Raw genomic sequence first — 27,632 nt, forward strand, 5'->3', positions numbered from 1 at the left:
GCAGTTGGTAAGGTCCTTTGATGGGACCATAGAAGGCATATACGTACATTTTGATAATGCCAAAGCGGCAATCAATTCAACTCCATATTATGTATCTTTGTTTTAGATTGTAGTGAAACTTTCGGTGAAGGCGTCAACATCAGATACCGAGTCGAGCTCTTTGTCCGTCGTATGACAACCATTTTAAAATTAGCCTATCAGCCAATCTCCCAATAACCAAACACGACGGAGAAATTCGACCCAAAGCGAAACCACCACATTATCGGCTCCATCGCTTTCGTAACGAGACACGAATATACCATTAGCACCATAGACAACCCCGCCGTAAACAAGCGGTAGCTATCAGAAATCGGGCATAGAGATAAAAATCTTTAAAAAAAACTACGTCATGTCACGAGGATTAGCCCCTATTGTGAGCTACGACAATTGAAACGCATCCGTCCTCTTCCGACCCACGTCAGATTTAAAGTTAGAGAGGGACAGATGTCAGTCTATTTATTTTCACTTCTCTATGGCTAGGTAATGTGACAGTTTCGTATGAAATGTTTGTTTGGACGTCGTTTGAATGGACGGTTCGGTTGTATTATTCGGTTTTAATCCGGTATCGGTGTTGTAACGATTTTTCGATGCGCGCTTGGGACGAGCTCGGAGGCATGCGAGGGATATTGTTTCAGGAAAATGCGGTTTGTGGTTTCAATATTTTGAATACATTTCACTATTACGTCAGTGCCCATTAGTTCGAAGTTTGTTAAGTACTTTACGAACGAATACCAGCAAAGAATAGATACAGAATTGATTTTGGATTACATTTCTTTATAAACAGGCTACATAATAGTTTAGTTTTCCGTACATGCTTAGCTCAGTTGATATTACATAGGTATATCTTTTCGGTTTATCATTAAATTAACTTTAATGAACATCTCCGTTAATGTAATAAATCCAATTTAAAGGTTTGGATCATAAAAATATGTAGTCATAACACGAAGGATCAAATAATTTTTAAATCATAAAAATAAACAACGCAGTAACCATAACCATATGCACATTGCATATTAGATTAGATTAGAATACCAAACAGCTTATTAAAAAAATCATAATATGTGTATGCACTTATATCCGTTTCAGTTGAACGAATTATAGCCAGAGATCGGACAAATTTGCGTCATTGCTCGCAATAATGTGGACATGACTCCAAAATTGATTAAATAATTGATCATTTAATTAATTTCTTACCTGAGGTTTAATTTTGATTCCTAATCAATAAATAACACAAAGATATCTTATTATAATGTAAATTTATTAAAAAAATAATCAGTATGTTTTCCAAATTTTTTTTAGGTACTCATTTTTTAAAATCAAAAATATATTTAAGTGCTATTTATTGACTAGGGAACAAAATTAAATTTCAGGTAAAAAATTAATAAAACAAATTTTATGATTAATTATTTAATCAAATTTGGAGTCATGTCCACATTATTGCGAGCAATGACGCCAATCTGTCCGATCTCTGATTATAGCAAAAATGTATAGGTATTCTTCAAACCTAGTACCTATATCTACCCATTAAAAAACTTCCTAAGTCATGGCCATTAACTCCAAAAATCCACAGCACGCGCCATCACCACCTATTAGCATCGGCAAATACATTATCTCCCGTTTTTCACGGTGTTTGACCGACCCTCCCTATCTGCTAATGATGTGTAAAATATTCTCAAACGCCCTTACAATAAAACCCCCGATTCGAACAATTCTAAACCTTATATCTACAATATTAAAAACTTTGATAGACGCACTTAAGAAACAAACTTTAATGCACCTGTTTTCGAGATTTTAAACTCTAAAATTAGCTGAATAAGGGTGTTGATAGTCGTTTCAAAAGTTTGTGATCCGCACAGCTGCAATCGCTGACATCCGCCATTTTGAACTCTAATGTCATGGACAACTTTTTATAGAGGGAACGTCAACTGTCAGTTTGACAGTTGTGAAAGGGTGATGGTCGTTTGTTTTTAATCCCGGATTGTTGTTTTAGATCAGGGAGTTGCCAGGATATTTTAAATTAGCTGATTAAGATTTTGCATCAGATTAGAATTCACTTTGGTCCGAATAATTGGGCTGTTGAATGCATCTGCTCTTAATCTCTGTACATTTTATAATTGATTGTTAATATTAATATAAACAAATACACTTTTAGGCATGATTTATCATTTACTTCAGGAACTAAAATTTTAGTAATTTTTAGTGATTTACATTCCATACGTCATTCCACATTATTGACCTAGACTGCCCTAGACGCTAATTTTGCATATACTTGGCAGTACCATTGTACCATGGACTAATCTACTATATATCCGCTCCTTTAAGAAAAACTAAGAACTACAACTAACAACTACAACGTCTACGACTCTTCTAGTGGCAGCGCCCTCTTGCGGAATATATTACGCCACCTACAGCCCGCTAAATAAGAACGCCATCTAGGTTTAATACCAAAAAAACATGTTTTGTTCCGGGGTACGCTACTCAATATGGCGTTCGTGAGTCCTGTACTAGTAAGAATGCATACATATCCCTATAAGCTCCATACTTGACATAGCACTTGGCATGAAAACTTAGCGTGGTCAGACTTTAGTCGTCTTTTTAAGTCACGCGGATTTTCAGTAAGTATGACGAAATTAGAGTAAGAAAAATGTAATCTTGGGTATTTATAGGTACTTACCTTACAAAACATGAATTACCTACTGGCTTCAAAGAAACAGTGCCTAAATATACTACATCTAGGCGACCAAGGTGACCAAAAATATCAAATACCTCGACAATAGGCGGGGGATTGTTTAAATATTTGACAGCTTTGAGCTGGTAAATCACCTATACCTAGATATTGTAATTTTCCGTTGTTTTAACAATTTATACTTCAAACTGTTTAGACGACAACATCGGTTTCACTCACTTGTCCGTTGTCGTCTAAACAGTTTAAAATATGTGTCACGAAAGTTTAATATCGATAATTTATATTTCTATACAGTTTACTCAAAGTTCCAATAATAATAAATATTGGGGGACATCTTACACAGATCAACCTAGCCCCAAACTAAGCAAAGCTTGTACTATGGGTGCTAGGCGACGATATACATACTTATATAGATAAATACATACTTATATACATAGAAAACATCCATGACTCCGGAACAAATATTAGTGTTCATCACACAAATAAATGCCCTTACCGGAATCGAACCCAGGACCATCGGCTTAGCAGGCAGGGTCACTACCCACTAGGCCAGACCGGTCGCCAATATACCTAAACAACAGATTTCAGCCTATGGGAATCGCCCCAGGTGCTTCCTAGTGCCCACGCCAGCGCAAACTTACTCCCAAAATACATAGCCATTTATCCAAGCAACACCCACCGAGGGTTGCCTGCCTATAAATCATGTTAACACATAAATTGCGTTGGCAACACAGCCCTGGGGGACGCGACAAGTTGTGACAGATTAGCAAACGAAAATAACCAAAACTCCTGCGAAATTCAACCGTGTTTTAGGGTAACTAAAGTTGGTTTTTGGTTGTGTGTGTGCCTGGGATACTAGGTTTTATTACCATCATAATGTTGCCAGCGTTAGGGCGCTAACTGAATTGGTGAATTGAAATTTATCTAATAAATTATTGCTTATTTGTTGTAGCGGGGGTAATGTGTGGAAGCATTAGATTATTCTGGGTTACATGTTAATGGAAGTGTTTGCTCGGTTTCGGTGGGAGTCATAGGTTGGGGAGGATTTTTGAGACGGGACGGGACGTTATGTGTTTTCTGTTTCAGTTCAGTTGAAGGGGTAGCTCCAGCCAGTATTTTCTGCTGAAAGGACTAGGAAGAGGATATTCCGAAGGGGAGGCGATGTTGAGGCAAAAAGTTTTAAAGTGACGTTCAGATGTCAACTGCAGCATGACTGTTGTGGCGTCGTTATTGCCGTCGCTATTTGTCAATTTCCTTGACAAAGAGAGTGACAGAAGGAATGTCATAATCGCGGCAGTAATGCAGCGGCGAACGTCACTCATTTTAGAGTCATACATTTCACGACTCTTCTCTTTCCGAACAGACTCTATCAAGAAATTGACAGATACGGCGGCGGCAACAACGACCCCGCAACAGTAATGCAGTCAGTAATGTGCTTCACCTTTGTACAGTGAGCAGCAGAAGTTGCTAAGCGGGCGAGGTGTTCAAAATTACCTTGACACGCTCTTATTCTCATCAATAAAGTCGCGTCAAGATCATTTTGAACACCTGTCGGCCTAGCCAAGGTGACAATCGCTTCGCCATCGAATCGCTTTGTGTCTCTCTATCACTCTTCCATATTAGTGTGACAGTGACAGTTGCGTTTCGTTCGCTACGGAGCGTTAGCGATTGGCAATTGGCATGTTGTCTACGGGGCCTGGCCCGCTTAGCACTTCTGCTGCTGAATGTATACATGCACCTCACGGAGTAGTGGTAAAGCTAAGGGTTGAAACACACTTAACAATCGGCCAACAATTTCAAGTGCAATGTGAAAGTATCTGTGTTTATCTTCACGCCCCACGCCGCACGTGCCGGCGCGTGCTGCGACTTTATCAGGTAGTGCACTTCGGCCAATTATGGATGATAATAATAACTACTGTAGGGCATAGCGATGACTTTATTATGGTGAAACGACTTGCATTAAAGTGCACTCTTAGAGCTTAAAAATTGAGACCTAGCTCTCCAAAACATAACGCACCTGGTTACAAAAAAAAGCGAGTAAAACTGTCGCTGTGTGTGCGTGTGTGTGCCGTTATGGAAGCGAAACAATCAAATATTAATTATTCAAAAATATTATGTCTGAATTGATATTTTACGTTCGTGAATTTCATGAGATTAAGTACCTCGATAAGGCTTACGCGTAGGTAAACCAGTTATCACAATCATGTTAATAATTTAGGTGAAACGTGATTCAAAAGTTTTTACAATCGATTAAATCCTTTTTTTTATGAAAAAAACACTTTTGTTTTTAAGTTTCTATTGCTTTTCATTTATAAAACATCTGCAACGCACGATATTTTTCAGACTGCTGTCCGTTTACTCTTCTGTATACGATTCCTTCGTTTCTGTGTGTAATCTGTATACCATTCTTTCGTTTCTGTATGTAATCTGTATACCATTCTTTCGTTTCTGTATGTAATCTGTATACCATTCTTTCGTTTTCACCCCTATAAAATGCGACGACCATCCCAACCAGCCACACTAAACACTAACACCTACCCTCACGCTCCACAAACATAGCATGTTGACTTTACAATCACTGGCCTGAAGCGGTGGAAATGGGAAAATAGGCGTGGAAAATGTGCAGGCATTTCACATGCCCTCTATTTCTGGTTAGTTTCTGACTGCATTGAATTGAAAAACACTGAGCACATTTGCGAAAACAGAACCCAAGTTTCAGCGGCAGTGCAATTTTTTTTTGCTTTTTTTATACCACATCGGCGCAAAACAAACAGATAGCCATCGTTAATAAGGAGTTAAAGCAGTATCGTGGTGTATGGACGCTTGCAAGTCCCAAGGTGTGACATAAGCGTTGTTGAGTTTGGTAACTCTAAAAAAACGGTTGTCTGTAAAGTCGGTTTACGGACGATAACTTTGCGTGATAACGTCATAAGAAAACATTGATGAAAAATTGCATACCTACTTTTATACGTCACCATGGAGATCTGTCCGTGTCCACTTACCATGGAGATCTGTCCACAACGTGACACTTTTTCGTGCATGTTACCGGTGTTCATACAGACATATACTATAGTTCGTTTTTTTAGCATTAGTAAGAACTTGCAAGAAGGTAAGCGATCTTGACATGTCTTTTAATTGAAAAACGCTTTTTAAAAATCAAAAACTATTACTTATGAAAGCAGAAGAATATAAATGATCGTATTAGATTCATAATTGATACATATTTGCCGTAACTTATTTTTAAAATGTGTTTTTCAATTAAAAGACACATCAACAGGGGTCGGACAAAAAGTGCGAATGACGTAAAAATGACGTAATCTTGCACACAGGATGATGTTTGAGTTTGTATTTAAACTTCCGTGTGACATGTAGTAACAAAGTAGTATTAATGAAGTAACAAAATAATCGTAAATAAATCCATGGAATTATTAATACAGGTGGTAGGGTGATGTAGTGAATAAAATAAATTTCACGAAACTTGCCACAATATTCGAGTTAAGATGACATTTTAGAGCGTTTTCTTATACATTAGTAAATATAAATTTTAGCTAAATATAATCGTGAAGATACAATAGCTAAACAATAACGAAGTCAATTTATTGTTCATCTGATTGACAATGTGTCAGTCAAAAACGTACTTACTCATTTCAAGTGGCGATATCGTTTAATAAAGAGGTTGATAAATGATAAGTGATAATTGTTTATGAAAATCAAAAATACTATTTGAAATCATCCTATAAGTGGTTTGACGTCATCCGCACTTTTTGTCCGACCCCTGCACATCAAGATTGTTTACTTTATGCTAAAAAAAACGAACTATACAGACATAAATTATGAACAGCAGAATCTTTAGGTAGGTTAGTTATTATGGCTAGAAAGAATATCGTGTAAAACAAGCTTTATGCTATGCTTGATAAAACAAACTTATCAGTCCTTGTGAGTTATGACCATTGTACTTCCGTATTAGATTTGTACCTACACCTACAGCTAGTCAAACTAGACAAATGCTTTGCTGTATCTTTACAATACACTGAACACACTATACTACAATGTTGCAAGCTTTTTAAAAAGTCAACCGCATTTACTTTTTTACATTTCAGTGTTGCAAGCTTTTTACAAAGTCAACTAAAGTCCGTCAACCAAATCTTGTCAGTAGTAAAAGGCGGCAAATTTGAAAAATCGCGGGTTAGCAACACTGTGTTCGAATAATTCCAAAATGCGTGTCATCTGTGTTTTATCTGTGGAATGTGGATCGTGAACGACAGCCGTCACCTTATTTGTTTTCTGAATCGTTTCTGTTTCAAGAGATATTTCTGCTGTCACCATTAAATACCAATACATTAAATAAGAATAAGCAAAGCTAAGGGGCCTACAATGTACAATCATGCTCGTTGATGGTAAACAATACTAAAAATTGAGGTTATGACAAGTACACACTGGAAGAACTCTTTCGAACTTTTAAGATTATGTTCAGTTTTATTGTTTTAGGGTTAAAAGGCATAAATAAAATTAAAACGTATGCCTAAATCTATCCAACAAGACCATAAATTGTGTCCTGGAAACCGTCCATAGGCCCACATGTCTAATATTTTCAGCAATCAGTTGTGACTATTTACAAAGATGCAATAGAATACTACAGAGTATTATGCTTGGTTGAAGTGACCCGGTAACATTGGTAACTTCATTATATTTTTTCAATTAATGACCTGAATTATAGTGACCCTTATCTTATTTACCTTTAAATTAAATAAACACCCAAATATCAGTTGTTTTATTTTTAATATGTAATCCTATTGTACAATATATACCAATCAAAAAAATTACACAGGTATGTCATATTCATCCAGAAGAGTACACTAATTTACATTAACAAGTGGCATATTATATTGTAAATAACAAATATATGCACTATCTAATTATCTGCATTTTGATATGATTTTATTTTAGTAAACTTAGAAGACATAGATAGGGAAGAAAGAGAATATAAGCACTACGATAGGGAGTTGTTTTTGATATCTTCAAATTTGTTCATCATTTTGATTAATATTGTTTTAACATCGCTTTTAAATTGTCCGTCCGTTTCAAATTTTTTCAATAAACTGCGAGTGACAATTTGAATTGACGTACGCAGGGCGCGCTCAGCGGAAAAAAAAATCTTTTGGTTCGATGTACATTGCTGCTTTTCTTAGCGCAATACTGCTCTTTGAGTGTTGCCCTACTTTAGTTTGCTTTACATTGCTACTGACAAGATTTGGTTGACGGACTATAACATTTTTACTTCTGTCCACTCGAGTGTTGCCAGCGTTTTTTACCATTAACCGTGCGCGTGCCGCGGCCGCTCCACAAACATCGCACTCGGGGGCTAATGGGGCAAACAGTGGTGCTCAAAATAAACAGGGCACTGACTCGACGTTAGAGGTGTGAATTTATTTGGAGTTGCAATTTTATTTGCAACATATATGGAACTGAATTAAAATAATGTTTTATGATACTTGATACGGGAATTTATGTATTCAAGTTATTTAATTTAGGTACAAATAACAATAAAGGGCCAATATCAGAACCTATTTAGTTTTTTTCTCTCTTTGATGATGGTTTTTGGTTTTGGGTGTTTGTTGAGGTCCCTGAATACTATTTACTAGACAACCGGAAATATCAACTAAATGGAAAAACATTTCGTTAAAAATAGGTCCAAAGAAATTAGGTATTCGACATGCCTGTGTGTGTCCGAATCGTAGAAGTTGTATTTGACCATTGTACCTGACATTTGACTTAGTATTATTGTTTTGTTTTTCTGTTTGACTTAGGTATAGCTGTGTGTTTTATTATTTCTGTTTTCTGTATTGTTGCGATCTCTGTGTTTTTAAAAATTGTATTTGCATGCATTTCTGTGTTTTTTATGCAAATAAATGATTGAATATGAATATGAATATGAATATGTCCCTAAACTCTATATATAGCTTTATAATATAAAACACGATATTTATGTATAAAAAAATAACAAACATTAAATATTAATGAAACAAGTGTCTAACACAGTTTGTAATATTAATTGAACCGACTAATATGTAAGTAAGTAAATAAGAGATTTTTACAGTTTTACAGCATTGCGAGACATAGTGTGCTGTACTGTTATTTTAAAGGTGAATAGTCACAATTTAATTTTGTTGATTATAACTAAATCATTAGAACTATGACAGCTGAGCAAAAAAAAATACGTTTGAGGAGTGTGTGAATTTTCATTTTGTCGCGATAATGTGAAATCTTGCAAGTTTCTTTCTATCAAGTTCGCTTTCACTCACTTCTAGACAGATAATTGATCTGTAATTTGACATGTTGCACGCGAGTGTCAATCAGTGCAACAATCAATAAAGACAGTAAATAAATTGACTTTGATTAAATGAGGTATTGAAAAAAAAACAACTTTCTAGATCGTAACTTAGCAGTATGTAGGTTTTGTTTTTGTTGCTTGCAAAAAATGACATTTCCTAACCCGGGAAGCCCGTTTTAAGCAGTTCACATCACAATACACAACAAATAATTTAAATAAACATTACCGCGGGAGTTTATCACCTGAAAGGTTATATTTAAAACAATACTTTTTTTACGAACAAATTGAATTACTTTCTATGAAAATATTTTAATTTGTGTTTTTCAAGTAGAAACCCTACTATTACAAAACTAGTTTTTTTTGTCAAAATAAGCATAAAAATTTGTGATTTCAGATATTAACTATACAAACCACCTTACAGTATTTACTATATACTGTAGGGAGATTAAAAAAAAACACCTAGATACCTAGGATCGCTGACAACGATTTTGAGAATCATGTCAAACATTACATTCTAAATCAAACACACTTTTTATCCTCATTTCACCCTCCCTTCTTTGTTTGTATTCTAATCAAAATGCACAATCGGTAATCAATTGAAAACAAACTCGGAGCGTTACACGAAAAACGAATCAAGTGAAAATTGCGCTGTCAAAACATTGTCACTTCGGGGGCAAATGGCAACGGGGGCAACTGACGACAGGGGTAGAGGGGGCAACCTGCGGCAGCGGGAGGGTTCCCACGGTGTCTTACTGTTATATTAAGTGTTTAGAATGGGTGATGGAAACACAAATGTTGTATATTTGTGTTTACCTTGTTAGAGAAAATAGTGTTTTCTAATTGTGAGGTGTTTTTCACCACTAACCTGACATATATCTTGCTTCGGTTATTGCGCCTGAGGTATGCAAACTATACAAATGTCAGATAAGTTTTTTGAAATTGTTCTTGGGATTAAAAAGTAAGGTCTATATTTAATTATTTAGGTAGCCCGTTGATGTCTAATTCATTAACAAAATAAATAATATGGAGTTCGTCTAACTAAGCTAAGTCTGCAGCGACTAAGTGTGGGAGCGCCATAATTGCATAGAAATTTGACCTTTATGGTGACACTTCCACACTCTGCCGCTTATCAAGTTGCCGCAGACTTACCTTACTGACTCTACTACTCTTTTCAGTGTTAACCTTTTGGACGCCAATGACCGATATATCCGCACCGTAGGTTCAACGCCAAAGACCGATTAATCGGTCACAGACCACAGAGCAACATAGACCTACGTGCATATGCATAAAGTTCAATTTCAGTTTAGACACTTCGGTGACGTGGCGTCAGCGTGACAGCTTTTGTGTTTGACACGGCGTCGAAAAGGTTAAATTAATATCGATTTTATTTTTGTATTTTCGTAGGGCATTATAAAAGTATCGACACAGACGCACAAATGAATCGATTCATTTCACAAACATGACAAGCCTTAACATTATTTGCATCAACTATTGTAATTAATATACGAACCTGAAAGATAAAGATAAGGTAAGATAAGTTAATTGGAACAGGAGGCATTAATCCATAATCGTGTGTCTGCGGCGGATGCTAATCGGTCATGTTCTCGATGTGTCTGTCTGTCTGTCTTTACGGCTGTAACTGTAGGTTGATGCGGTGGGGAAAAGGGGGTAATGTATTTTGATTAAATTATGGCCTATTAGTTGGTAAACTAGATTTTTAGATGATCTATATTTTTGTATATTTTGCTAATAGGTACTAACAGGTACAGGGAATAGAAAACAAAAGAACGTAATGTATGACTCATCCCACGACATTTCAATATCTATGAATACCATTTTTTTTTCGACCTAAAGAATCCTTTTTTTTAAGCTCCTAAAAACGCGGCTTTTTAACTGACCACATTAAAATTGTTTATCAACTCGGTAGCGAAAACTTTTTCCAACAAATATCTCATAAAACTGACGTTTGAAGATAACGGCTGACGGTGACAGGGCCGTTGCATTAAAGTTTAAAAAAAAAAACAAAACAAACATGGCGGCGCAAGATGGCCGTCAAAGGTGCCGCCGGTAGCGGTATTCGTAAATGATAAATTTAATATAGTTATACGGTTCAGAGAGGTTGCGATGCCACTGGGTTGTTTTGGTGTGACAATTTGTATGACTTGTGAAAACTCTTGATACTAAATATTAGGATAAGTAAACGAGTGAACTGACCACCTGATAATAATATAGATTGGTAAGTTTGGTGGAAAGTACTTGCTAATAATCTTTAATAGAAAAAAACCGACTTCTCTAACTACTAGCCTGGACCCACTTAACGGCGCTTATACTTTATTTGGTAATATGTATACATTTTATGGTAATCATAGTGGTATATTTAGTTTAGGTACCATAGTGATTTTCCGGGACAAGGTCCGGGTCCATGTCCGGATCCGAGTCCGGGTCCGAGTCCGAGTACGGGTCCGAGTCCGGAGTCCGGGGCCCAGTCCAAGTCAAAATCGAAATTCAAAATCACAAAACGTGTACTATGCGTCGTTGAAGAGTTCTGTTCTGATCATCATCAACAGTTCCACTTCATCAAATGCCACAGTTTGTAATGTAAATGCTTGATTTTCTGATGAAAATATATAAAATTCTATACGTATGCCTTTAAGATTTTAGAAGTTCCCTCTATTCCTCATGGATCCCATGTTCAAGACTTGAGATTGACATAAATGTGCCTAAAAACCTAACTTGCTTAACAAACATAACGAAAAGGACAAATTGCCAAATGCGAGCTATGCGTCGTTGAAGAGTTCCGTTATGATCATCATCAGCAGTTCCACTTCATCAAATGAGACAGTTTTTAATGAAAATGCTCGATTTTCTGATGAAAATACAAAAATCTCTATACGCATGCCTTTAAGATTGGAGGAGTTCCCTCGATTCCTCGTGGCCACATGATGGGAATCATCAGAACTCGAGCTTGACAAAAATGTGGCTTAAAAACTTAACTTGCTTAACAAACATAACGAAGAGGACAAATCGTCAAACGTGTACTATGCGTCGTTGAAGAGTTCCGTTCTGATCATCATCAGCAGTTCCACTTCATCAAATGTCACTTTTTTGAATGTATATGCTTGATTTGTTGATAAAAATACAAAAATCACTATATGTATGCCTTTAAGATTTGAGGAGTTCCCTCGATTCCTCATGGATCCCATCATCAGAACTGGGTTTTGACAAAAACGGGACCAATCTGTAAGCATATACAAGCAATCAAAAAAAAAATTCAAAATCGGTCCAGCAATGACGGAGATATGGAGTAACAAACATAAAAAAAAAAAAAAAAAAAAATACAACCGAATTGATAACCTCCTCCTTTTAGATTTGGAAGTCGGTTAAAAATACTACAGTCCACTGTCTAATGCAGTTATGACAAACAAATCTGTTTATGTTCGTAAATCTGCAAGATATTCTTATGATGTTGATATAAATCGAAAAGCTAGCGGTAAATTATAGAGTTATTGGCTATGTTCGAGTTTATCACTCAAAGAGTACATCTGAATGTCTGTCAAGTTACACCAGTTTTAGGGCTCATTTAGACGGTGCGAGAACTCGCATGCGAGTTTCATTACATTGCGTCATTTGATCGGTCGGCTGAATTGATGTCACCTCGATGGTCCGCAGTGTAGCTAAAATCGTATACGAGTTCGCGCGCCGTCTAAATCAGCCCTTACAGTACTAGCTTCCCTCAAATGCGGCTGACCCCTTGGCATGTTCGAAATGTGCGGAATGTAAATACAAAAGACAACAGCTAAACACACGGGTCGTGGGAAAAAAATTGAACTTTCACAGCTTGAACAGCAGATCTTATTTGACAGCTATCATGCTATCAACTGTCAACTATTTTTCAAACCCGCCACGGCGGCGCCACAGTCACAGACCGAACACCAATAAGTTTTAGCGGTAGTATCAACTCCAAACTGTCCCATAAAATGTGGTCCGGCCGCGCCGCGATTTCACGCATGACACTTACTTTCAATTATTATAATATTCATTTGTCAAACCCAAAGTTCGATGGCACAGTTCCTAAGGTAACTTTGTATGGTGTTTTCTTTAACAAGTCAACGTAATCGAGCGTTTGAACTACTGTACAGTGCAATAATATGTTACACAACGAAGGCCGCAAAAATATCTAACACGATCTTATTTGTAGAGCCATAAGAGCGTGTCATATGTTTTTGCAGACTTCCAAGAGTAACATATTATTGCAGGTGACTGACGGAAGATAGACTTCATAGAGAGTTTTGTAACTTTATTCCCATGAAGTTAAGATCGAACATTGTTCGACTTTTATGTTCTTTGCTTATAAACTCGATTAAATATAACGTGACCTTAAGATTATGACTCATTTAAAGAGAAGGCTCAGAAATAGATGGCAGTGTACACGGTCATCCCGTGGTTGCTAATCTTATTTGCTAAACAAACTGTAAGTTCAAAGAGCAAGATCATAAAATAGGTAGCGATTTAATTTGTAATAAAAAAGTTACGCAATGTTGTGTAAGTACTCAGTATGCTATATTTGTGAGGAGTAACGAATATGCCATCAAAAACATAAATTAGAATGTGGGAGCCATGTTCTATATTAAAAATAGCTTTGCTTTTGTCTTCATCGATAAAAATATTTGGGTTCTAAATCGGATGCGAAGTTCTGTAGATAAACCGACAAGTTTAGGAAAGTGAAGCTAAATAAACTAAGTATCGTAAAAGTATAAAACTTTGTCCACCCCGTCACAGTTGAGTAAAAGCGAAATAACTTAATAGTAGTTACAGAGTTACAGAAACACTTTCTTCAGTTTTTTAATATTTATACTATATTACCTATACTCTTTATTGCACACCTCAATACAGAAAACAATATAATGAATACAGCAACTTAAGAAAAGGTAAATAACAGGCGGTCTTATCGCTAAACAGCGATCTCTTCCGTTCAACCTGTAGGTAGCGGAATTTAATAAATTTGAGCCATGTCAATAGGTGTTACAGAGTAAATAGTTCACTAGGGTTAAAAACAATTTGTAGGCTTCTGAAATAGACATCGTAGAATTTGACAAACAGTTTGGGTATATACCCAAAATCAAATATATTAATATACACCTGTACACCAATATTATGTTTAACTATAGGGTTAGTCACAACTCTGGGAACAAATCAAATTATTTTATTAAATATTTTGATTTGTGTTTTCGAGTTCGATCTTCACCACTGGAGGGCTTCGTCACTTTTTCTTTAATATACAGGGTGCTTCCTGTAACAGGAGCAATAAATTAAACTAAAGGCTGTACTCCTCAAACTGACCAACATTTGTTCAGCAACTTTTGGAAATTATGAATCCTTTAGACTTCCTCTTTTTTATACAAAATAAATATTGCCTTCAATGTAGTACGCTGACATCAGTGTGTTTGACGTTGCTTGTCACGCTTTAAACATAACAAAATTTGCAATACATTGCGTCTTAGAATAAACTTTAAAGTGTAATAAAAATCAAAACACGAGTTATTTTCAAAAGTTGCTGAACAAATGTTGGTCAGTTTGAGGACCAACACGGTTAAATTACGGGTAATTAATTACTACGGTTTAATTTATTGCTCATGTTACAGGAAGCACCCTGTATGACATCTATGTCAGTTTATAGGGATAGTGTCAAATACTACTATTGTATTTTCCATTACAAAATATACTTTAAAAGACATAGCGATATCTTGCAGTGAAGAAACCCGGTAGCTTCGTATCGATCGGAATCCCACCAAGTGTAATCCGGCGGTCGGCCGGTGTGAGTTACCGTTTGTGTCGCAGGACCGTTCACACTCTCACGTGCAGAGGTGAGCCACCTAACGAAATAGGTACATGTTTTAAACACCTATCACTTATTTAACCATACATAAATAAATATTAGGGGACATCTTACACAGATCAACCTAGCCCCAAACTAAGCAAAGCTTGTACTATGGGTGCTAGAGGTGACGATATACATACTTACTAATATCGATAAATACATACATACATAGAAAACACCCATGACTCAGGACCAAATATCTGTGTTCATCACACAAATAAACGCCCTTACCGGGATTCGAACCCAGGACCATCGGCTTCACAGGCAGGGTCACTATACCCACTAGGCCAGACCTATCGTCGAACTTTGCATAGTTAAGTTGGATTGTGAATACCTATATTGAACCCTGCAATTGCAAAACTATTATGCCGCACGCCGAAGTGATCCCTGCAGTTTTTCGTAAACATAGTTTGGTACGATTTGCAAGATCGAAGTGATCCCATAAAGTGCTTCGTGAACAAAGTTTTGTACGGAGTACTAAAAATTGTTAGTGCTTTAAATTTTGGCCAATCGTTTCCTCTGTTTTCTATACATTCAGTATAACCTACTATGAGATAACCAATTTTATTTCGCGATTCCGGGATGGTCTAATAGCAAAATTCAGTTAGACATATTTAACACACAATACTCATAAGAAGAAGAATTCCGTCAGTGCCATCATTACTTATATCAAATATAAATCCTGAACAAAGAGTCCAAAGAATTTCCACAGTTATGTTTGAGAGCTGCCCTCATCCATCAGTTGTAGTTACTGTCAAGTACGATGGGAAGATAAAAATAGCCACAACCAAATACAGAACCTCCTTGAAATGTAAGTCTATTAAAAAGCACCACCCAAAAGCCCCACATAATGTGGATGCCGGTAGGACGTGGACGAGGCAAGCCCAAACGGAGATAGGGTCTATGCGGAAAGAGAAGAGTCGTGAAATGTATGGGGTCCAATATATTCCACGACTCTTCTCTTTCCGAACAGACACTATATGGCGGGATGAACTGGACAGCTTCCTGAACAACTGGCCAGAGGAAACAACAAATCGGGAGCCGTGGAAATCAAGGGGGCCTTTGCCCAGCAGTGGGACACTCAGATAGGCTAGGAAAAAAGCACGACCATCTCAGGCCCGATTCGTTGGTCCTTATTAAAGGCGGGTGTTAAAAAGGCCCTTATCGGGCGAATGACACCGTTGCCGAATCTAGGGCAGTATGACAACACTGAAGCGAAGAGAAACCCTACTACCTAATGCGATTAGGGAGGTTTCGGCAGATATCGAGGAATTTTGAGAATTAACGGTTTTTCTGCCTACTGCCATTTAAAATCAGTTAACTAAATACATCTTTTCGACAAACTATCAATGATTTATAACTCAAGATAGGTTATAGGCGTTCCAAAATTGAAGCGCTTACCTTGTGACAAATTGGACAAGTTGCCTTTAGTCGCGGCTGGACAAGCGAGAAATGTGCACGTGCTAACGAGCTCCCGCACACCGAAAGAGAAAGAGACGACCGTATGTTTAACAACGAGTGTGACAAAGATGGATGGAATGAGAAAAATAATCAATAATAACAGATTTCTTCGTAGGCACAGAAATAAATATGGAAGTATTTTTTGTGCTCCTCAAGTATGAGTATAACCTATCTATGGTTATATAATATCATTGCAAACTATAAGATGGTAACCTTGAATCGAAAAATTCTAAATATTTCAATTTACAGAGATATGAAGAGCAGTATCGCTTACTATTTTCAGTAGGTAGTCCAAGGGGATCATTGATCAAATCTCATTTAGTTGGTTTATACTTTATAATTATCGGGCTAAAATAAAGTTCCCTCATTCTAAAAGTTCTTGCATCTACGGAACAGGAAATAAAAAATATAACTACTGTCTCATATTTGTAAAATATGTCTGTAAAAAATATATCCGACCTGAACGATCATAAATTCACAATAAAAACTAGCAGCGGCTACTTTTTATTTATGGTATTGTGTAAAAGTAAACAAATAATACATTTCATTTCATATCAAATTGATTTAAATTAGTTAAAAAGCACCCCCGACGCGATAAAATGTATATTATAGTATAATCAATTAATTTCATTCCGCCCAAGAGATTAAAAAAGCAACTGGCCGTATAAAATTCTAAGGGATGCCAATATACAATGAGGAAAAAATAAATTTCGAAAAAAGAACGCCCAGCTGCCAACGTAGCGCGAAAGAGACGACAATGGGAAATAATGGGGGCGAAAAGGATGGGTATACGGATTAAAAAAAGTCCGCGGATTAATTTTATTCCCGTATTAAAATGTGTATTCAGTTTTTAAATGGAAAAAATGGCGAGCCGTTAATTTAGTTTGGTGATTTACAGCGGACTGAAATTTGGAGGTTTGAGGAAAATATAAATGTTTTCTTTTAATTGGGAGTTATAAAATGTAATAACCTTGGCAACATTGCTTCTAACATTTGACACAAATGCCTTTCTCTAAGACAGGATTTCAAACAAAAAGATGTCAAAAAATGAATGACTATTGTACTCTCAGCGTAAAAAACGCACCCGTCGATTTAAAAATATCACAGAGTTTTCCTTAGAGCAACCCTTTTTGGGATTAAGCCCCACTTTTTATGGGTTCTGACGGTACCTATAGATAATAAAATATGTGCCATAAATTCTTGGTAACATATTGCAAAGTGTCAAATTTTGCAAAACTGGAAAAAATTATGAAGATGTGTCGGTGTCAGTTAGGTCATAAGCTCTAACAACTAATTAAAGTATTTATATTCTATATAGGGATATACCTCATTACTTATAATGTGCACTAGAGATGGGCCGAATATGGACCTTGCCGAATAAATAAAATAAATAAATAAATATTCGGTTCAGCTCATACCGAACCGAATATTCGGTCGGGCTTAAACTGACTTCTTCTTCCTCGCGTTGTCCCGGTATTTTGCTACGGCTCATGGCAGCCTGGCCATGGGTCCGCTTGGCGACTAATCCCAGGACATAGCGTAGGCACTAGTTTTTACGAAAGCGACCGCCATCTAGCTGACCTTCCAACCCAGAGGGGAAACTAGGCCTTATTTGGATTAGTCCAGTTTCCTCACGATGTTTTCCTTCACCGAAAAGCTACTGGTAAATTTCAAATGATATAGGCTGGGTTACGTTGTCGATTAGGTATTTGTGTGTCTAAAAAACCTAACAAATAAAACATGGATAAAAGGGATGATAACCGAATAATGTCGTCATTGCACCTGTTAAACCAACGAAAGGGAAAGATTTGAATTTTTAAAAGCGTTTCAATACGGGGAGCCTAAAGGAGGATTAGGGCCCTTCGAGGAACGGGCCGGTTTGCGGCGGTCGATTATTTGTGCATAGAGAATAGAGGGCGGGGCGTGTACCATAAACTATAGATGTGGGTAGTAGTTATAGTGCGACATAAAATAGAAATAAAAAAAATCCATACTAAATTGTTGCCATGTTCAAGCATTTTACGTCAAAAATGTGAAAGTTAAAGTCCGTCAACCAAATCTTGTCAGTAGTAAAAGGCGGCAAATTTGAAAAATCGCGGGTTAGCAACACTGTGTTCGAATAATTCCAAAATGCGTGTCATCTGTGTTTTATCTGTGGAATGTGGATCGTGAACGACAGCCGTCACCTTATTTGTTTTCATTTGGTTTTCATTCTGAATCGTTTCTGTTTCAAGAGATATTTCTGCTGTGACCATTAAATACCAATACATTAAATAAGAATAAGCAAAGCTAAGGGGCCTACAATGTACAATCATGCTCGTTGATGGTAAACATTACTAAAAATTGAGGTTATGACAAGTACACACTGGAAGAACTCTTTCGAACTTTTAAGATTATGTTCAGTTTTTTTGTTTTAGGGTTGAAAGGCATAAATAAAATTAAAACGTATGCCTAAATCTATCCAACAAGACCATAAATTGTGTCCTGGAAACCGTCCATAGGCCCACATGTCTAATATTTTCAGCAATCAGTTGTGACTATTTACAAAGATGCAATAGAATACTACAGAGTATTATGCTTGGTTGAAGTGACCCGGTAACATTGGTAACTTCATTATATTTTTTCAATTAATGACCTGAATTATAGTGTAAGCTAAAGTGACCCTTATCTTATTTACCTTTAAATTAAATAAACACCCAAATATCAGTTGTTTTATTTTTAATATGTAATCCTATTGTACAATATATACCAATCAAAAAAATTACACAGGTATGTCATATTCATCCAGAAGAGTACACTAATTTACATTAACAAGTGGCATATTATATTGTAAATAACAAATATATGCACTATCTAATTATCTGCATTTTGATATGATTTTATTTTAGTAAACTTAGAAGACATAGATAGGGAACAAAGAGAATATAAGCACTACGATAGGGAGTTGTTTTTGATATCTTCAAATTTGTTCATCATTTTGATTAACATTGTTTTAACATCGCTTTTAAATTGTCCGTCCGTTTCAAATTTTTTCAATAAACCGCGAGTGACAATTTGAATTGACGTACGCAGGGCGCGCTCAGCGGAAAAAAAAAATCTTTTGGTTCGATGTACATTGCTGCTTTTCTTAGCGCAATACTGCTCTTTGAGTGTTGCCCTACTTTAGTTTGCTTTACATTGCTACTGACAAGATTTGGTTGACGGACTATACGTAGGAAGTGGCGTCCTTAAATAATTTTGTCGGACTATATGTATAGCCTGGCAAACCAATTCTATCGGTAACATTAGATCAAAAAACGAAAATCATCCGTCTTTTTGGGGGTTATATATCTACTAGCATAAGAAAAATACATTACCCCAACTCCTTTGTCTATGCTCCACTGACAAACTACTTTGACCAAACTATAGTACACAAACAATTAACTAGCTGGGAAATATATAAAAACACTATAGTACCTTATTAGTTATTACATTTGTCCAAACTGTTTCATCAAATATGACTGACTCTCTTTATAAAATAAAATATTAACCTTAAAAGGATGTTTATAGAATATAAAAGTAATACATACGTAATCTATGTTCGACCTTCAAGTCCGGGATTAAAAAGAAATTACGAAAGTTTTAGTTTTTTTAACAGTATCAGCCAAATATTTTAGCCGCTACTTTAGTAAATATCTACATGACAAAACTTTAACTTTCCTTTTTTCGTTACTACTCGAATCATTTATAGCATAAATATGTTACTTATTTATGTCTTTTTCACTATCACTCCGTTCTATTTATGGTATATTTAAGTAAAAATACTACACAACATAGTAAATAGTAAATACCCACGCAACTAACGTAACAATATCAAAAATAACAAACACAACGCTGCTAATTAAGGCCAAGCAACTTCCTCCGTTTCCCCATTTCGGGGGGGAGGGGTAACTGGCAACACTCAGGAGGGGGGGATAAGCGGCTTACGCGGGGCTGTTTTGATTATTCCGAAGGATGTCTTCTTGAAACGTAAATTATGCAATGCTCTCCCGGTTGTTTTCGCTTGTCATGTCGGTGTTGCCATAGGGAATGCTAATGGTACCCCTACGAGTTTTTAGTTCTTGAGATTTGGGAGTCTAAGACGGCTAACGATTTAGCTTAGGTTAGAAATTCTTAATGGATCAAACTTTATCATATTAAATGTGAGTTGCATCCAACAGAATGTATTAGGGATTATATTTCGCAGACGATATCAGACTGTATCAATATTTAAAATAGATAAAACAAGAGTTTATTCGTTATGCGGCAGATCTTAATCCGATTAATGTCTATGCATGCATATGCGACCAGACTTAATTATTTTTGAATTAAATGTGCAATCGAGTACATGTGATAATAAAATTATGAGAAAATCATTTGTGCCACCAGAAACTACTTAATTACGAAACTCATTGCTTCTTTTCCGTATTTACACTAAATAAGATACTAATAGAATTATACTCGGTATTTATAGTGTTTTATTAATGTTATCCCTGTCAAACAATGTTGAATAACGTTATAACCAGTGATCGGAATTGGTAGTGCCATTTCACGGGACTTCGGTGCATAAGCTTAGTATGGATATACCTTTTCACCCCGTAATTTCATATTACCTACTTCAATTAAAGACATGCCAAAAAATATTTTTGTGAAAAAATCCGGCCAAGTGCGAGTCGGATTCGCGTTCCAAGGGTTCCGTACATTAAGTCCGACTCACGCTTGACTGCACATTTCTAATAGGTTTTCCTGTCATCTATAGGTAAAGAACTATTATGTGTATTTTTTCAAAAGTTTAGACCCAGTAGTTTTGGAGATAAGGGGGGGGGGGGGGATGTGGTGGAATGGTAATTTTTTGCCTATTTTCTTGAATAACTGCTAAACTATTAATCCTAAAATTATATTTGAAATCCTTACAATGAGCTCTTTCATTTGATATGTAACACGATATAGTTTGAAAACCTTTATTTTTTAATTTTCTCATTTACCCCCCAAAAATGGCCTCCATATTTAAAATTCATTTATTTACGTTACACGTCCATCTTTGGGTCACAAACTTACATATGTGTGCCAAATTCCAACTTAATTGGTCCAGTAGTTTCGGAGAAAATCGGCTGTGACAGACGGACGGACAGACAGACGCACGAGTGATCCTATTAGGGTTCCGTTTTTTCCTTTTGAGGTACGAAACCCTAAAAATGAGAGTCTTGGAATCCCGAGTCTTATCCATGTTAAGTACAATGTTTGAGGTCATTCACCCCAAATGGCACTACCTATTCCGATCATTGGTTATAACAGCCAGTATGCAACCACCATTACACGAATTCTGGTCACTATCAATATGTATCAAAACAAAATATAAAAAATAATTCAAAGACCTCTGTCCTAAACTAATCACTCGAATCTTGAAGCACGCAACTAACTAATAAACGAATGCTAATCTTATTGTACCACTCATAAATCCTACCATTTCTACTAAGCACGTTTGATTTACAAGCCTCTTTAATTTCGAGCTGGCAACAGCGGAAGGTGTTGCCATATAAATGGTTGTAAAACGTTAAAGGATTGTAAACTGACGTGGTTCGCTGTAACATAGGAACGCTTTCAACAAATAGCTTGTTTCATGAGGATGTGGTTTTTGAGAGTAAGTAAATTAGGTTCGTATGTATCGGGACAGATATATGTACTTAATGTGTAGAGCAGAGATGTGAGCTATATCACATAAGTCTCATTTACTTGTTACAGTTGTTACCAAAGAACATGACGCGATCAGACTAATTAATTACATACAAGGCTATAAGGATATTCCTGACGGTATTGTACATACCTACACAGTGTCACTGTACTTATAGGAATACGATAATCAAGGCCTTGCCCAGTTCACTTTTTTTTTGCTTTTATAATCGTATCCCACATTCTATTGGCCAATTGTTATTTAAGTTGGGAGATATGTTGCTATCATCAAATAAAATGTGTCAACACACGTCAATCAGAGATGGCGGCCATTTTCTGAGGGCACGGCAGTGCCCCCGCCAAGTCGAGCAAAACAAAGAGGCACGGCCGTACCATCCTTTTCTGGAAGCGATTCAGGCCATTTTCGACGTCCTGTAATAAACAATTGAAGCACTCACCTTGCGGAAACCCAACAGCCTCAAGCCCATGATGGGTCAGCCCGAACGGGCCGAGCCCGCCCAACGGCCCTGGTCCCATCCCCATGTGGTGCGCGCTCGTGTGATGAGCGTAAGGGTTCTGCGCCAACGGTGACGGCTGCTTCAAGTAGTGGAAGTAGTGGTGCAGCGGCGTGGCGGGGTGCGCTTGCGACGCCGAGGCGCTAGGCTGCGTCGAGTTGGTGAGCAGCGCCATCTGTCGTTTGGTAGTCACCGCTGCCGCGCGCGCGTTTGTGGCATTTTTGGGCGTTTATTGGCGGTCTGCCATTTTTTCGGTCTGGAAAAAGGTGAATTGTGTTATTTTAGAAGGAAAGAACAAAATAGAGGTAATCTTAACTTTAAAAAGTGCTGTGATATACACGCATCGGCTTCAAGAGCTGCTAGTGTATACAAAAAAAATATAATAAACACCGACTTCGCTTAGTTTGATCTAGTACTATCACGAGGTGAGGGATTATATGACAGTCATAGTGTTATGTTGTTCCAATGTCAAAACTAAGTACGAAAGTTTGGTAATAATTGAAACTTAATTGGTTAGGTACAAGTATCTATTCATCTAAAAATAACCTTATAGCAATATCAAAAGCAAACATTTATTTCTAACAAGGCAACGTAATTATATTCCAATAAAGACCAATTTTTCACGGCTCATACACACGACATTGAAATTACACGTTCGATTGAACACATCAATTACAATTGCGTTTTTTCCACAACTCCACAATTGCCCGTAAATTTTTCTGCATTGCAACACAAAGGTCTAAAAGTCAAACACGTGGGACGCTAAAGATTGAAAAACGACTCATTCGTCACGATTTCGGCGTTCCGAATTCAAAAATTGCAATTCTGTAAAGGTTTTTTTTGGGAGTAGGTACATGTTTGCCGACATTCTGTCACGTCTTTTTTGTAGTTACCTGGTCTTGGGTAGTATGAGGGGTTGTATTGTCAGAAAAAGTGTGCTGACATACGAGATGTAAGCGATGAAAGGTGGGCATGATACTCGTACTAATCGAGGTCTATTCATGATGTTTCTAATGGTCCCCTCTGATGTTGATAATGCATTCCGTAGCATAGTTGAAACAATTTGGAAGGAGTGAAAGTCCGCTTACAAGAAAATAAATTATGCTGTCTATGGTTAGGTGTGTTAGGAGTCATTATGACAATCCGTGTAAATTCTGGCAGGTACTTTATTTCATGAAATGAGTAGGCAGGTAGATAGTAAACGTTGCAACAAATATACCTAAGACCTGGCAACACTTAGGAATTTTTTATCCTTATTGGCACCGTGCACGATGGCAGCGCCGCCTAGCGTTCGCAAGTGGTCGGCGCTGTCAAATAACGAGCGCAACAAAATAAAGATTATTCCTTAAAAATATTTACTATAATGTACTTAACAATGTGCGGAATCTATTCCTGTTTCATGTTAAATACACTTGGTTTTTGCTTTAGTGAAAACAGTAAGAATTATCTGTGTATTTTATATTATTCGGTCAATTTTCTTGGTTGTTGTTTCGTTACAAATTCAATGAAAAAAATATATGTTTCGCTATGTTTTGATGACTTACTTAGTGATCCTCATCCTGGGGATACGTACGATGCTTGCCATTATAAAAACTTTGACCTTTTTCACAGGTTTTAATCAACATATTTTGTGTTAAAAATGTATGTTCTCTCGCTTTAGGCACAATGTCTGTTGTGACACTTGTGACAGACGACAGATAACCCTACGTGCCAAAAGTGTGCTTTTGACGGGCTTTCAATAACTAATATTACATTCACTTAATGTTGGTACACTGTATTAGCCATACTATTTTATTAACATACAAGAAAAACTCTGTGTTGACATAGACTAGATAAAATGTTTAGCCATTACGTTGTTAAGCCTGGAATAGTACTATATGATATAAAAGGCTCGGCGTTGAAAATATATAAAATTTAATATTACTGTTTCGTCCAGTATTATTGCAGTTTACCACACAATACATATCGTGACCCATTTTTATCGTAAGTGTGATTATAAAGCTAAAATAACTGAGAAGTATGGGAATTGACAGAAACAAAGTTACCAAACTTGTCAGTATTGGCCACATCAAGCGCTGCGATCGTTTCGGCTTCCCCTACCAGGTGCTTTGCAGCTTTACACGGAGCGAATAGTGCATATATATACCTATATTCATATGCACGGAATGCAAAAAACGGCAAGAAAATTTTAAATTTACAAGAGTATTAAACAGTAGGTATCTATGTAGAAATGACATTCTCAGACGAATTTAGCTAGCTTTTCGTACAGTTTGAATCAGCAGATAAAGAAAATCTATTGAATTAAGCCATATGTTTTTTTTTTCATGACCATGGATAATATAAGCTTAGTGTGGCTCTTTATAGAAGGTAAATTTTCCCAAAACTAGAAGCGTCGTAAGTCTCCGCGTATATCGTTGTACAAGTACAATGTACGAGGGTTGTTTGAGAAGTAACTTGGTTTGATATGAAAAAGTTATAATATTGTATATGTATTTATTTTATTTCTCTACGTAATCCCCCCGAAGTTCTACGCACTTGTCCCAACGAGTCTGCAACTTTTCTATGCCTTCACGGAAGTGCGTCTCTTCAAGGGCCTCGAAATACGCATTGACCTCCCATATAACCTCCTCATTGGACTTAAATTTTCGTCCTGAGAGAAATGTTTTGAGTTTAGGGAAGAGGTGATAGTCCGACGGAGCCAAATCTGGTGAATAAGCAGGGTGTGGAAGAAGTTCAAATCGTAACTCCGACAGTTTTTGTGCAGCAACACGACTTGAATGCACCGGAGCGTTGTCATGGTGATAAATCACTTTTTTTTTTTGCCAACCCTGGACGTTTTTCAGCTATTGCCGCCTGTAACTGATCTAAAAGTGATGCGTAGTATGCACCAGTTATAGTTTTTCCCTTGGCAAGGTAGTCAATTAAAAGTATTCCCTTTGCGTCCCAAAACACAGACGCCATCACCTTTCCAGCAGACGGATGCATTTGGCTTTCTTTTGAGCTGGTTCACCATGACCAACCCATTGTTTCGACTGTTGTTTCGTCTCCGGGATGTAGTGATGGATCCAGGTTTCATCCATAGTGACAAAGCGGCGAATAAATTCTGTTGGATTTTTTTTAAACACCTGCAAATTTTCATCAGATAATCGCATGCGAATACGCATTTGTTCTGGAGTCAGTAATCGCGGCACCCACCTTGCACAAAGCTTTTTCATGTGCAACTCGTTGTGTAAAATAAAATGCACCCGCTCAGAAGAAATGTTTGTGGCTTCAGCTAATTCGCGTATTTTCAATCTTCGGTCGGCTAAAACTAAATCATGGATTTTATCTATGACTTCGGGTAAAACTAAACAAACCGCCATAATTATTATATATATTATGTCAAAAAATATGAATTTAGTAGTGATTTTTGTTTAGGTACACAGTTAGCAAGTTCCATAGAATTACGCTTTAGGTTAGGTTTTTAAAAAAAAATACGCGTTTCTATACCAAACAAATAATATACTAACGAAAACTAACGAAAATTCGGCCAACAATACATAATTATGAAACTTTTTGGGAAACAATAGAGACCCAAATTTCAAATATCACGGCAAATAATTTGACTCTGCTTCCTTTTTGCACTAACCGCGTCACTGTCGCCAACATATTCCCAGAACCACATTGTCACCAAGGCACCTTGAATTATCAACAAAAGATTATCCTAAACCAATCCCGGACAAAAGTCTCACAAACAAATATGTATCTTACGCTCATAGGTTCAAGGTACAGAATCGCTAGGGCATTTAAGAAGGATTTCTGCTCTGGTGAAATTTGCCAGATCCCAAGGTGTTCATTTGTTAACGCTAAACCCGAACGGCGGTGGGCTTGAAGTGTTTTCACGTCACTGGACTTTCTTTTTTAGGTTGAGTCACTTCTAAGGAAAGTGTAGTGTAGGTACAGGTATGTTGGTGTTTTTGTAAACACGCATTTTTTCTTGTTGGTCCGGGGTAGGAGTCTGTGCATTTTTCGTAAATGGGTGCCTTACGCACATAAGTTAAACTTCCTAGAGTTAGACCTAATCTAAAAGCTGACAGCCCGTTTGTCACCGATTATTGCTTGGAATTAAGAGGAGGCCATTGGGACAGTGTCCAGTACTAGGGAATGCTCCCGGTACTGGTTTTCTATACAAATACAGTACAAAACAGTACCGGAACCGGGAATTCCCGATTCTCGCCATACAAATCAGTACCAGGGTCATTCCCAATCCAGTACTGAGACATTTACGTTAGTTTCAATTCTTGCATTAGAATTGCCTACCTACCTACCTACAAAGTCAAAATATAAATACAAAAAATACAAATGCATTTATTTGTATAATATAAGGGTCAGGTAGGTAATTAGTCCATCTTAGGTATATGGAGTAAGTAGGTAAGTATTTATCTAAACATTGTGCAACAAATTGTGTATGTAATGAAAATGGTCCGGGTACAGCTTGCCGAATTTAAACCCGCCCTTGGTCAACCCCTCCTTTAAGTCCTTACAGTAGTTTTCCTACTCGAAAATGTTAAATTATACTCCGAGTACTAAAACAGATTTATTTTAAACTTTAAAACAGGGACCGGAACCGGTTACCTTAACCGGGGTTTTTCATAGGGTTATTTTAGAAGTGGTTATAAAAACCCCTACCATAACGGTAACCGTCTGATAAGGTAACACTTTGATTCGGTAACCGTATCAGATCGAGTTAACCCCTGTTACCGGTAACCGAAATAAAAACCCAGTCGATTCTGTTACCTCATAATAAGGTTTTGAACCAGTTCAAACGATTGTAATCTTTACGCAGACTTAAATACAACCTATTATTGAATAACCGTGGTTGGCATGGGCGGTCTATGAAGCCTCCAGCACAAACAAGTTTTTTTGCCGGTAACTTCGCTTATTGTCAATTCAAACAATATTGCACTTTGAGTCCTTAAGCTAAAATTGAAAACCTAAGTGAGCGATTACAGTATTATTTTGGAGCGTCAGCCGCTGCGTGATTATTCCTTTGTT

At 36.9% G+C, this 27,632-nt stretch overlaps 1 protein-coding gene across 1 annotated transcript in view; it reads right to left on the reverse strand.

Annotated features, from left to right (window-relative positions):
- LOC134658813 (homeobox protein OTX1 B) overlaps positions 1-27,632 on the reverse strand; it is a 96,650-nt gene that overhangs the window by 43,935 nt on the left and 25,083 nt on the right. The window contains exon 2 of the mRNA XM_063514476.1: positions 22,542-22,854. Coding sequence (XP_063370546.1) covers positions 22,542-22,773 — 232 coding nt within the window. The 5' untranslated portion in view covers positions 22,774-22,854. The remainder of the gene's footprint in view (positions 1-22,541; positions 22,855-27,632) is intronic.

This window comes from Cydia amplana, chromosome 23 (assembly GCF_948474715.1).
Source record: "Cydia amplana chromosome 23, ilCydAmpl1.1, whole genome shotgun sequence".
Lineage (NCBI taxonomy): Eukaryota > Metazoa > Arthropoda > Insecta > Lepidoptera > Tortricidae > Cydia > Cydia amplana.